The following is a 13,849-nucleotide window of genomic DNA, read 5'->3' on the forward strand; positions in this document are numbered from 1 at the left end:
AAACTCTTGAAAATGACTTTGTTAATACATTTGGGAACCCTAATATAATGCAATATGAGTTGTTTCAGATTTTGTCTCCATCATGTGGTGGCAGGCCTACAGACTCTTAAAAATGCGACATGACCCGCCCATTCATGTTCAAGCCATAAAAATATAATCTGCCAACATTACCTGATCCTGAGCAGACAGGTTACACTGACAAGGTAAGAGCAGTGCTTTCTTTTGAAAACCTTAGGCTAAACTTTATTTTCACACACATACTAACTATATTCATTGTTAAACTGACTAGAAAAGTCATGGAAAATTCAATTAATTGGCCAGCAAATTATAATGGCTTTTTCATGAAATAAAGTGAGTATAGAACATTTTCTTTTTCATATTGGGAAAAAACACATTTTTGTATATTATATTGATTACAATGGCTGGTAACTGACATACAAATTCACCCCCAGAGAAAATCAATTTCCACAGAAATCACAAATGACTGGAAAAAGTTAAGAAAAACTCTTGAAAATGACTTTGTTAATACATTTGGGAACCCTAATATAATGCAATATGAATTATAAGGAGCACGGTATAACTATGGACTAATGGCCATGTTTTACTCCTCTCAGGATCTATCCACAGAAGAGGACCACTTTGCCTCTGCTGGAAATGTGGAATCTGCAAACGTCTCTGGCAATCCTTGCGACTTTGAGTTTGACAGCTGTAAGTGGATACAAAAATGGAAAGGTGGAGAAATCTTGCGAGAGCATGATGCCAGAACATCACAGCCAACCCAACACTACTGCCAGTCCATACACACTGACTGTGAACGCCAGTAAATTCAGACCAGGGATGGACATCAGAGGTGAGGGGGAAAACACATTAAACAATTATTAGCATTTTTGACCAATTTAGATGTTTTGAGTAAAGCTTTCTTTTGCCATTTGCCATAATCCACTGTCCATAGTCACTATCTCTGGAAGGGAGCACTTTGAAGGCTTTCTAATTCAAGCCCGAGATGCTACAAACCCTGATGGATCAGCTGTGGGCTCATTCGCATTGGTAGATCCAAAGATTTCCCAGCGTTTGACATGCAACAGCATAGAGGTACTTTATAGTGGAGGCCATAGTTTTGACATCACATGAGCAAAAGGTCTATACTAAATATAATTTGGTTGGTTGATCACAGCCCTGCTGTTGTATAAATCACTTACCATGATTTATTTGCTATTACAAAGCATGTTGAAATGACGTCTCAATGTGTTTTTAATGTTAAAGAGTTGCCGTACAATGCAAGTATGATGTCTTTTAAAGGGCTCTGCTGTTAGTCACACCAGTAATGTCAAAAAGACAGAAATTCAGGTGATCTGGAAAGCCCCGTCAAATGCTCCTCCCACTATTCAGTTTTTGTGAGTGTGTTTCTGATCTTACTTTGTAATTCAATGTTGAAAATACTCATAAACAGGTCACTCGTTGTATTAGCTCTTTTCAAACCAAAATGTCTGGTATATTCAAATTTAAAATAGTTTTTTATTTTATTTTATTTTATTTACATCAAGTGCTACAGTTCTTGCCCACTACAAGACATTCTGGCTCAAACTTCCTAGTCCGGTCATATCTCAGGGTGACGTGACTCCCGCTCCACCTCAATCTACCACCGTCATGTCTACAAACTCTGCAAGCACCTCTATACTACCTGAGCCAGTACGTGCCAAAATACTAAAGATAATCTGCTTGTATAAGCTGTTTTACATAGCCTTTTATTGTAAAGAAAAACCTGCATGATGCCACTTCTCTTACAGTTCACTCCAGAGGGATGTGGCAGGTGGAAGTCTTGTCTTATTGACCCTGTCGGCTGTAACCCTTCTATGGACACAAACTGCTTCTTCCTTTCGTTTTCTACTTTGGGTCAAAAAGTTTCGTTTGAGCTCAGCGGCCCTGCACAGGGATACGTCTCCTTTGCCTTGTCCAAGGATAAATGGATGGTGAGAATTCTAGTACTAAAATTGCATTCAGTGCATTATAATGAACTGACTTTAGATATATTATATTCACATGACTCTGAAGATATTATTGTTTTTCTAGGGAGATGATGATGCATACTTGTGCATAAATGACAGGGGTCGTGTAAGCGTTGAGCCTGCACACACAACAGGAAGGACATACCCAGAGGAGGCATCCCAGGTGAGAGAGCACTTTAGGATTGTAATGCTGCTTTTAGTTTTCAGGATGTTACAACATCATTTTAAAACCATAAAAAACATTATAGTCCAAAAAGATGACAGCGTGTGCTCTAAACTTTATGTAGTCTCAGTCATAAATGTAACCAGCAGGACTTTCACTTCTTCTGCAGTCTGTGCTGACTGATGTAGGCTGGAGAGTTTCCGATGGGGTCATTCAGTGCAAGTTCTCTAGATCCATCTACACCCCTCAGGATCTGGTCCGATTCAGTCTTAACAACAGTTACTACCTGTTCATAGCACACGGCACTGCAGAAAATGGTGAGCTTTTTTAACTGCATCAATGACTTAGATTGTTGTTATTGTCAAGTAAAGCTATTTCAAAAAATCATTTTCACTAATTGAAATTAATCTATGTATATATAGCTTATATATAGCTATATATAACACTCACTAAAGGATTATTAGGAACTCCATACTAATGGCGCTTGTGGAAAAGCGCCATAATACTGTGTTTGATCCCCTTTCGCCTTCAGAACTGCCTTAATTCTACGTGGCATTGATTCAACAAGGGGCTGAAAACATTCTTTAGAAATGTTGGCCCATATTGATAGGATAGCATCTTGCAGTTGATGGAGATTTGTGGGATGCACATCCAGCTCACAAAGCTCCTGTTCCACCACATCCCAAAGATGCTCTATTGGGTTGAGATCTGGTGACTGTGGGCCATTTTATTACAGTGAACTCATTGTCATGTTCAAGAAACCAATTTAAAATGATTCAAGATTTGTGACATGGTGCATTATTCTGCTGGAAGTAGCCATGAGAGGATGGGTACATGATGGTAATAAAGGGATGGAGATGGTCAGAAACAATTCTCAGGTAGGCCGTTTTAAATGATGCCCAATTGGTACTAAAGGGGCCTTAAGTGTTCCAAGAAAACATCCCCCACACCATTGCACCACCACCACCAGCCTGCACAGTGGTAACAAGGCATGATGGATCCATGTTCTCATTCTGTTTACGCCAAATTCTGACTCTACCATCTGAATGTCATCCGATGGGTTTTCCCAGATCGCATCACATATACTAAAATAACAACCCGATCTCACGGGAATTCGTACGAATTTTACGAGGTGGCTAATTCGTAACAATTTGTACGACCTCACTCGTACGAATTAGTACGATTTAGCTAAATCGTACATATTTTACGAATTAGCCAATTCGGATGAATTCGTACGAATGACCTACCCCTGACCCCGCCCAAACATAACCGTCACGTGGGTTTAGACAAATCGTACAAATTTGTACGAGTGAGGTCGTATGAATTAGTATGAATTAGCCACTTTTGAATCACTCGTACGAATTGGTCGTGAGATAGGGTAGAAAATAACACTGATGACATATAACATAATCTGAATAGATAAGATACTGTAGATTTTAATTTTGTCTTATGTGTGTTGTCTCTTTTTTTAACTGCTACATTTACAGGATGATTAAATTGCAGGAATTGTCGTTCCGGTCATCATGTCTTTCAGGGCTGTATTTCTCCTTTTGGCAAATGATCATGCATCTCATCAGATAGTGTCACGTATAACATTGTTTTTATGGCCTCCCCACTGCGTGTTACTGCACAGATCCGGATTTCTGACCTTACTGGTTGACAAATGTCTGTGAAGGCCTGAGCAATCAGCCCTCATTTCCTTTCATTTATTTTATGGCAGGGTCATAGGGTGCACAGGGAATAAAATAGTTACAGCTGGTTTGCTAAAGTCTGAATTAAACTTTTACAAGGAAACGAGCACACATGCATTTCTTAAAACACTTTGACCGGATCTTGTCCTACGATTTACGCAGCAATTGTCTCACATTTTAGATACACCCCCCTCCCCCTATCTTTATTGTATAATAAATCACATTTTTTTTTACTGATAGAATGGTGTGAGATGATGCTTTATCCAAGTTATCTCATCAGTTTTATTGTTGTTTTGTTGTGCTGCAGGTATGATCCATAGACACACGTGGCAGCCACTGATATCATCCCACCATCAGATCATTACCGGCCCTGCTGAGATACTGACAGGTTCTCGATCTCCACTGCTCATGAAATATCATGGTAAGTGTTTTGCTGCAATTAAGTTTACTGCAGGATACTGAGACTAAATAAGAGACAAAGAGTGGTCAAAACTGCTCAGAAAATATGCGGCTGTGAGCTCACATATATAGCAGACCTGTACCAGGAGAGGTGCAAGAAGAAGGCCCAAAAGATTGTCAAGGACCCCAGTCACCCCAACAGTAACCTTTTCCAGCGGCTTCCCTCTGGCAAGCGCTACTGCAGTTTGAAAGCAAAAACTTGTAGACTTGAGACTAATTTTTTCACCAAGCTATTAGGCTTCTTAACAGTAGATAGACCTAATTTATTTTGCCACAGTAATGTACTGTGTTTTTAATCATTGTGAGCAGTTTTTTTTTTAATTAAACAGTAAATTTATTGTTGTTAGTGTGTGTGTTCTTAACTTATGGATATAGGCACTTAAGCTGCTGCTGGCTGGGAGGGGAGGGGAGACCTAAGATTTTTGCTCTTGCATTGTATGTAAATATGATATGAGATGCAACTTCAGTAAACTAACTGTTATAACTAACTATTAATATATGGTCAGGAAAAGGAAATGTTGCAAGTGCAATTATCATTATTGTGCCATTGAAAAGTGTATTGTAACGGCTGTGCAATAAAATTATGGCAATTTGGTAATTCGATAAACTACTACACGATATTGGTGTAAATTGCAAAATGCTGTCATTTGCATATAATTCCAAATGTACATGCAGGAGCTCTAATGCTGATTGCCTGGATGCTAGCAGGAAGCACTGGAACATTAATCGCTGGCTATTATAAACCTGATTGGTCAGAACGAACATTGTTTGGGCAAAAAATATGGTTCCAGGTATGAATTATGTTTTTATACAGGACATTTATGCTTCTATTGCAAAAAATAAAATAAAAAAATCTATGAAACAAGCTATGGTTGCTGCTTATTACTTATTCATGCTTTAATACTTTTTAGTTTTCTGCACATTTCACTGGTAATCAGCTTTTCATAATTTTCATTTCCTCTGTTTACAGGTGCATCGCATGTTGATGTGTCTTACAGTGTTGCTCACAGCTGTGGGCTTCATTTTTCCTTTTATCTACCGAGGAAAATGGAGCACAGTGAGTAAAGCCTGTGCTCTATGTCTAGACAATGTTTTGAAATAAAACACAATACATATTTTAAACACAATATTCAATATGTTAAATGCTACAGTTACGCTCTTTGCCAATAGGGGGCATCCTATTTCGTTTAGAGAGTGTCTTATAATTATGGTGTGGTGTTGTATTGTAGCCTATGTTGTATTGTCTTTAAATGTGTTTAGCTCATATTTTTAATTAACTTTTATTTTTGTTTTCAGATTTTATTTCTATTTTAGTTTAAGACACTTCAAAATAAGGTTTCACTTGTTTAGATTAGTTAACTACATAGCATTAACTAACAATGAACAATACCTTTACAGCATTTATTAATCCAGCATTTATTCATTTATTATAGTATTTTTTTAATCTAATATTTAGATTTGTGTTTATTTCGGATTTATTTAATCTTCTGAGAATAGCTTTGGTTTTAGTTAACAATTCTACTACCAAATGTCTTTGCAGAGAGCAGGTGCTCATCCCTACCTAGGCTGCACAGTTATGATCCTCACTTTCTGTCAGCCTATAATGGCTGCATTCAGACCAGCTCCAGACTCCTCAAGGTAATGGCTCATCAATGAAATCATATTGACATTTTCTGCTTACATATCTGAATTGAAAAACATAATGAAGTGAGTAGAATAACACCAGGATAATCATTTCATTTTCCCAGGAGATGGATATTCAATTGGTTGCACTGGGGTGTTGGAAATGCTGCTGAAATTATTGCTGGTGAGTTCTGCTCTTTGGGATTTTGTTGTTTAGAAAATGTATCTCAAATAAATCAATTTCTATCAGTAATAATTTCGTGTTTTTTTTTTTTTTTTTTGCAGTGATTTCCATATTTTTTGGAATAAAGCAACAGTCTCTTTTGCTACCTTACCCATGGACCACAGGGGTTCTCTCTGCTTTTGTGGTTTGGACCATTGTGTTAAAGCTTGTGTTAAAACTTCACAAGCATGATGTTATTAGAAAAGGTCTGTATAAATCATTTTTACATTAAACACCTCTGAAAGACTGTGCAAAAGCAAAAGTCTGATTGATTTGGAAGTACACAGTACTTCCTGTTCAGTCACGTTCCCTCTTCCCGTGGTTTCAGACTTACAATTGAAGATAATTCCAACTGAGAGTGAAATGAAGCATAAATGCTTTCAAAGATATGTAACATTATATATTTAGTCAGTTTTCTTGTTTCAACAGGAAGTGTCAATGAAGATGAACTTCCAGTTATCTCAGACTTTTCAGGGAAAGTAAACTGGGTAAGTTTACTTTACTCAGATGTAAGGGTGGAGATTAAAAAGGCTCAAAAACAACCTAAATGCTCTTCTTTCTGCTTCCACAGGATACCAAGTTTAGAGTTGCTGTCCTTGCTGTGTTCGTGCTCGGAAACTCAGCTTTCTGTATCTCAATGCTTGTCTCCATAGGGAATGTATAACCAACATATGAATCACATGGCAGCTTTTCAGGAGATAAACTGGGATGAAGGCCTACAATCATTTATACGGCAGAACAAATCATTATCAGGTGTCATTTCATTTTATTGCAAGGTTTGAACAATATTTTTGCATTGAAAACATCCTGCAAGGAAAAAACATATCTATTAAGATGCCATTTCAAACATGAATATTATGACGTGAAATTCACACAAATTTTCAATTATTATTTTCACGCAGGAATAAATGTTGACATTATAAGCAGGCAATCAAAGCATAAAATTGTTTAAAAGGCTCACAATGTAATAATGGTACAGAAGCCAGCTACTTATCTGTATGATCTCTGGAAGCTACATCCATAATATACTTTATAATATACATTACAAGAAGCTGTTTCTCTTGTCTTAAATTGCACTTTTAATCAGATAAAATCAATAATAAATTTATTTTTATTTACTTCTGCTCTCGACTGTATGGCTAAAGTGACAACATAGAAACAAGAAACTGAATTGTTAAGACTCAAAATTAGTATTTATTTTAAACAATGTATGTTATGTGAAATCAGAGTAATATATTTCTCAGTGTTTGGCGCTATTTTTGTACATAGTGCAATTTAGGCTTTACTTTATAAATTTTACATCTGCAATAATATAAAAGTGTACCCAGGATAAAATTCTGAATGAAAATACTATTCGCATCCAACATTTAAAAAAGGTATGACATCAGTTTATCAGAATATTTTTACTCTTTACTCGCCTATTAAGTTCCAGGTTTGTACTAATGACTGTTTTACTCTGAATCTATCTCTACATGCGTATACTGTAATGGAAACTTGATTTTGTGAATCATTCAGTCTTGTTGCTGATGATTGGCAAAGATACCTGCCTCCCACCTCAGGGCCAGGGCACTTTTTCGTCTGACTCGAGGAAAGGGAGCTTCAGGGAACTAAAGGAGAAAACTTCACCTGTAAAACTGCATGCAGTTTCCAGTTTCAAGGTGAAATGGGCACAGATCAATGAGATGTCAAAGATGTGAAACAGATGAAATGTAATTCAGAACACTTATATATGATTCATGAGAGGACAAACAAAAAATTGAGCAGTTTAAAATCTGCAACTTTGAATCAGCATGCTTAAATTGAATGTACTATACCTTGTGGTCGCAGGACAAAGCGGAGCGATCCATTTTGCGCATCCTCGATGGAGATGAGGGGGATGACTTGGATTTTGCTGGTACTTCTCCTGTAAAGAGTCCAAATAAAAGAATGACGTTCGCATCAATACATATTTGTGTAATAACATCAATGCAGTAAATACTTTACTAGTAGCAAAATATGCTACCTGGTCTCTCGTAAGTGAAATTCTGCAGTTGGCTGGGGGACACGAGGACTGTGTCGTATCTCTCCTTTACATATAGTTGCGCTCTCTGCCTCCTAAGCTCCTCTTCTCTTTGCTTCACCAACTTGATCTCCTGATCCACCAGAGACTGGGTGCTGTGAGAGCGCAGTTTGAAGAAGGGATTGTTCTGAAACGTGCTCTCTTGTGTCTCTTGGCATGCAGTGCTCAGGCAGAATTCCGAGGCACTTCGAATTATGAGATTTGATGTCTCCAGGATTATCACGTTGTTCATGTCTGGCCATTCTTGGAAACTGCTGGTCCCTGGAGAGAGCAGCCCACCTTTCCCTCGATTCCGTGGACTTGTGGGGTACGAATCCGGCTCGAGTATAATGACATTGCTGGCGGTCATTTCATGGTATGTGGGATTTCTTCCAGAAGATGCAGTGACGGACAAAGTTGGAGTTCTTGCACTAGGGGACCTCTGAGACCTGCATCTGTCTTCCGGTGTGTCAAACATCCGTCCTTTCTCCCCAGGCTCTGATCTGCTGTGGTGAAGAGCACTAGGCCTGGGTAGAACTTGTGTAGCGTCACCTGCAGACATCTTTGCCATTGCCCTTTCTCGTCTGAAATTCTCCTCTCGCTCGAGAGCTTCACGGATCTCCCGCTCCACTGGAGTCTCTGGCTCATCGTAAGGTGACCTGTAGCTTGTGTCATCCAGTCCAGAATCCTCCGAACAGGGGCTGAATTGAGTGTACTGGTACTCCCCCAGACCAAGACTCTCGATGTCAGGTTCTCTTCTAGGGCGATCAATGTTGCGGACAGGTGTATACATGAAGCTGTGCCCACCCTGGCAAGTTCCCTGCTTCATCACTGGCCGGTGCACCAGACCCTTGGCTTGCTCTTCCATCTTCTGCCATTGCTTGCGAGCAACCCTGAAATCCAGATGCTCTGTGCTGACATTCTCGCTCTTTATTTCCTGAACCACGCAGAAGTCCTGCGGCAACTTCTTGTCGAGCTCTGAAGTTGAACAAGACAGGCGCTGCAGGTTGTGCTTTGAGGTTTTCCCAAGCTCATCTTCGTCCTCGGCAATCTTTGTTAAGCTGCAGTAATGGATAGAGGAGTCCAAAGAAATATCTTGCAGCTCACATTCGGTGGGACACTCTGGTTGTTCTAGAATTTCAGTTTCAATAAGGTTCAAAGCCAGGGCTTCATCTTCAGGTTCAGCATTGCTATCAATCACTTCAACTTCTTCCTGTCTTGCTTGGTCTTCCGGGTTTACCTCTGCTTCATCCATACCCAAGAGATCACCGTTCTCTTCAATCTCCTTTTTGTTGTCAGCTGAAGATCTCCATGGCTCCTCAGCATCACTGTCTGATGAAATGATGGCCATTTCCACAAGCAGGCAGTCACTCAGGTCATCTCGATCCACATCCGGGCAAGTGGGAATCGGGACTTCAGAAATCACCAGCTCGTTCGTTTGTGGCTCCAGCACAGATTCTTCTTCTGCCTCCACCCTCTCCTCAGGTTCATTGTGCTCCTCCTCCTGGGCATCATCAGAATTGTTGATTTCCATTTCCTCTTCTGGTTGGTCATTCGTGTGCTGGTCTTCATGAGAATCAGAGGTCAAAGATTCTCTGCCATTCGATAGTTCTTGTTTGTTGACCATAACGCTATCTTGAGATTCTTTGCTCTCATCAGATTCACCTGAGCTCTCACTTGCATTGGTTATGCCTTTGTCGTTTTGCCCTTCGAGGTCTTCGTGGGGGTCGCTCTTTATGGTATCCAGGCACTCTGAGAAATATGTGTTAAAACATTCATTTGCCTCCTCAGTGAACTGGCATGTCTGGTCCTCTGTACTCCCAGGATCCATTTTACAGTCTGTTAGATCAGCCATTTCCGAAAACTGGCTGGTCTCCATGGTGACTTTTTCAGAGAGGTATTTCTGCTCTTTTTGTTGCTGATTTACAGAGGTGCTTTTGGCTTCATTTAGTTCACTTCCATATGACCTTCCCACACCAGCTGTGGCTCTCTAAGAAAGTTACATTGAAACAGATTTGTTTAGAATTAAAGGAACCAAGCTTTGAAACCAAACATTTGTTTTCTCTTAGTCTTGGTCCTTGAAAAGTCTCAGATCCAAGTTTCAAATCCATATAGTTTCATCAAGCTATTCTGGCATCCATGCTGTGAGGAGTGGGTGGACCGCTATGATACCAAATAACCATGAGAAGTGGTTTCTAACAAAGCAGGCAATTACGAAGTGGGCTTAAAATCTACATTAAAGGTTGTTTTAGTAGCCTCATAGAAAATATGTGACATCTGCTTTAATTTTAAGGATGTCATTTTAAATAAACTTGGGTTGACCAATGAGGTTGTTCAAGTTGTGATCACAAAAACTTCAAAGCTTAAATAAAAAAGAGAATGCTAAAACTAGTGACAAAGTACTACTTTCTTGAAAGTATAAATCTAAAATCTAATTGGTTGACTGCACTCAGTTACAATGTACAATAATTCATATTTCCTTACAATGTATCACTTAATCATTTATCATTTCACTTCTGTGTGGTTCTTCAGTGCTCACACTCATGCAACATAAACTGAGAGGAGCTTACATTATGTGGATGATCAAAATGCCATTTCATATACTGTCATCATTTATTCGCAAGATATGACTTAAGAGGGTCTGTTCTGTGTTTTCCCCCCCAAAAAAACGGTGGTTGCCTGGCAACATGCTCCATCTGAGGAGGCTGTCTTGTTTATTATACAGTAAGAGCCATGTACATAGCTCACTAGTCAGAGACAACCTTATCAAAGTGCCATGATGCAGTTGGTTTTTTAGAGCAATCAGCCTGAGCTTATCCAGTAAGAGAGACAGAGAAACAAATCTATTGGTCATATCGAGCGGATATGATGTTATTTTATGCATGCCTGCTGGTGCTGTGACCACCATTAACCCCTGTCTGTTTTGGAAAATAGATTTCTAATGTCTGAACATCGCATCCACTTAGCCAGAGGTGGAATTCTGCAGATAGCAAAATTATGTCATCAGTTATTATCCAATAAGTGTGACTGTTGCATTAAAGGGAAATATCCCCCCAAAATTAAGATGTGTGATAGCCTGTCACAGACTAACACCCTCTGTCACCATCCAATGAAAGTGAATGGTGATTGATCTCATTTTGTTTTCAAGGTGGTTTATCCCTTTAAGTCAAACTTCTCTGGTAAATGGGTATTACTCTGTCACTGCAGTGTTGACATTACAAGCAGATTAGGAATTTATACCAATTAGTCATAGAGATTTTGGATATAGACAGCAGCATCATAACTCTTTTTACACTGAACACTCTTCCAAGCACGACAGTAGAATGCAGCACACAAAATGCCTTGCAATACTCGCTTGACGTGCCTTGCGCATGCAGATGTTAACCAAACACGGATGCAACAGATGCACAAAGCTTCGATATGTTGATACCTACCAACAGCTTTAAAAAGAGGAGCCAAACGGATATCATCTCCAATCTACCGCAATATGCACATGCCTGAATAATTTGCACTGATAACGCGAGTAACCAAATGGCGACGCGTCGAGAGTAATTCATATGGTTGAACTCGATGAGGGAAAATCAAGCTCGCGACAAATTCCTGTTCAGACCTATCGATCCGTCAGCAATTGTCAATGTGAAATAGAGCAGATAAAGGTATTGACAGCAAATGAATGCACGAGCCCCGCCAGCACTGGTTGCACTGAAACGGATCCGCTCTGTCTCTATGGGCACCCACACTTTCTCAACCAACTATTGAACGGTTGGTTGTGCCCACGCGATTTTTGAACATGCAGTCCATATTCTAAGCAAGGTCACTCTTGGACTCTTCTTTTATATTTATATATATGGGTAGGATGGGGGGAAGACCCCCCCCCCTTCTTAACAACAATACGGATTTTGCCTACTTTAGATAACTTTAGCATGTACAAGATGACGATGCATCAGCTAATGCTATTGTAGGAAATATAGAAACATTTACTTATTTAGTTGTTATAGCACAAAATGTAAAATATAAAAAGGGTAGCTAATATGGCACTGGGGTAAGTTGTTAAGTTGACCCCCCACCTTTTATATAAGTAAATCAACTATTGAATTTAAAATTTTATTCTAAAAATTTGGTTGAAAAATTATTTAATAACCGATGACATACACAGCAGTAATCGAGTTAAAGAGATATCTGAAAGGTAAAATTATTCTCTGTATGTAATGATTATATTCTCTTATGTTGCCTGTTTTGACCTAATTTCCCATGCTTTCCTTATTGGTTGTCATAGTTAGTTACTGATTTGATTTGCCACACACCTCTGTGCCATCTAGTTTCCTTTCTTTGCTCTGTGTATATTTAAGTCCTCATGATGAGTTAGTTCTCTGTCTGGTATTGTTTGTGTTCAATTGTATTCTTAAGCTCCTGATGTTCTCTCAGTGTTTAAATAAATAGTGTTTAGACTATGAATGCATATTTAATGATTTCACTCAACTAACTTTGCAAAAGCATGTCGGATATGTACATCTAATTAATAGAAATACTAAATAATAACACAATTAATTACAATAATTTGTCAATTTACACTAGTAACAATTTTGCACCAAATCTGGGGGAGGTTGGTCATCTTACCCCAAGGGTCTAATTTTATATTTTATACTCCAAAACAAAAACTATAACTTTTACTCAAATACATTAAAAAAAAAACAACAACAAACAGAAAAAAACAACAACAATGATGTGTCCACAAATTTCTCATTAACAAATAGACACAAAAAAACTCAACATAATATTTTTCAGAGACACAGAATTAGATAAGTTAACCTCAAAACTGTTTGGACTGACTAAACCTCACAAATGTTGATATTTTATATTTATTATAAAACTCATCCTCCACTTAGATTCTATAAGCCAAGCCAACCCTCATGTATCTTTATGGGTTTTTCCAGGAATAACCCAGAATTAGTATTAGTATTCCTCAACTGCCATATCTGTTCTATTGTAATAATAATAATAATATCACATGTGATGCAAACTCTATTCTTTTTTTCTTTTTTTTCAGAATAAGCAATTCAAATCTGCTTGCGGAGCATCACAGTAATAACATACGTTTGCCTGAGGATATTCTGTCTGTTACATGGCTCAGTCTCTGCATGTTTCCCCCCATCTTTACGGTTTTTGCTACCAACCCACACAATTGACAGAAAAGGAGCATGCGTACACTCCATCAAATTGCAAATGTAACACCAAAAAAGGCATCATCTCTTTCTCTCCTCTGTCTTAAGACCTTCCCACTACAATGCACAAATTTGCAAGTGTACATCTAAGCCTTTTTTAAACTCTGTTGAAGATGCATAAAAATGTTTCTAACCAGACACAGGTGCACAATGACTCTCCCCATCCAGACAGATGAGTTACACTACAGTAATGTATATTCAATATCAATACAAAAGTTTGAAATGTAAATACTCACTGTCATGGAGCTTTGAGGTCGGCTGGTTTAACAGTGAAGGTCTCGTTTCTTCCTTTGAGTGCATGTATTTGACAGAAGCCACAGCTGTGATTGAATGCGTGGGAATCGACCAATGGCAGCACAGTAACTCCACTGACAGACATGACAAGCTCCAGATCAAGCTCAAACACACACACAGACACATATAG

General features: G+C 38.7%; 2 protein-coding genes across 5 annotated transcripts; one reads left to right on the plus strand and one right to left on the minus strand.

Annotated features, from left to right (window-relative positions):
• The first annotated feature begins 92 nt into the window (after positions 1-92).
• Positions 93-7,109, plus strand: frrs1a (ferric chelate reductase 1a). Its single transcript, XM_039677302.2, has 16 exons — positions 93-203; positions 615-850; positions 953-1,092; positions 1,300-1,394; positions 1,545-1,689; positions 1,788-1,970; positions 2,071-2,169; positions 2,339-2,486; positions 4,168-4,281; positions 4,995-5,110; positions 5,290-5,376; positions 5,860-5,957; positions 6,068-6,126; positions 6,228-6,371; positions 6,595-6,653; positions 6,737-7,109. The coding sequence occupies exons 2-16, from the start codon at positions 655-657 to the stop codon at positions 6,827-6,829; spliced, it is 1,776 nt and encodes a 591-aa protein (XP_039533236.2). The 5' UTR covers positions 93-203; positions 615-654; the 3' UTR covers positions 6,830-7,109.
• Positions 6,969-13,749, minus strand: LOC120482720 (uncharacterized). 4 transcript variants are annotated; one of them, XM_039677301.2, is made up of 4 exons: positions 13,662-13,749; positions 8,168-10,193; positions 7,980-8,068; positions 6,969-7,772 (listed from the first exon to the last, which is right to left on the minus strand). In XM_039677301.2, exons 1-4 carry the CDS (start codon positions 13,665-13,667, stop codon positions 7,677-7,679), a joined length of 2,217 nt encoding a protein of 738 aa, XP_039533235.2. In that variant the 5' UTR covers positions 13,668-13,749; the 3' UTR covers positions 6,969-7,676. The 4 variants fall into 4 exon arrangements, with proteins under 4 accessions (XP_039533235.2, XP_039533233.2, XP_039533234.2 ...); XM_039677299.2 differs by lacking the exon at positions 13,662-13,749 and adding an exon at positions 11,638-11,945; XM_039677300.2 differs by lacking the exon at positions 13,662-13,749 and adding an exon at positions 11,638-11,945 and having other exon boundaries at positions 7,710-7,799.
• Between the last annotated feature and the right edge of the window lie 100 nt (positions 13,750-13,849).

This window comes from Pimephales promelas, chromosome 5, assembly GCF_988280905.1.
Source record: "Pimephales promelas chromosome 5, fPimPro1.hap1.1, whole genome shotgun sequence".
NCBI classification, from domain to species: Eukaryota; Metazoa; Chordata; class Actinopteri; order Cypriniformes; family Leuciscidae; genus Pimephales; species Pimephales promelas.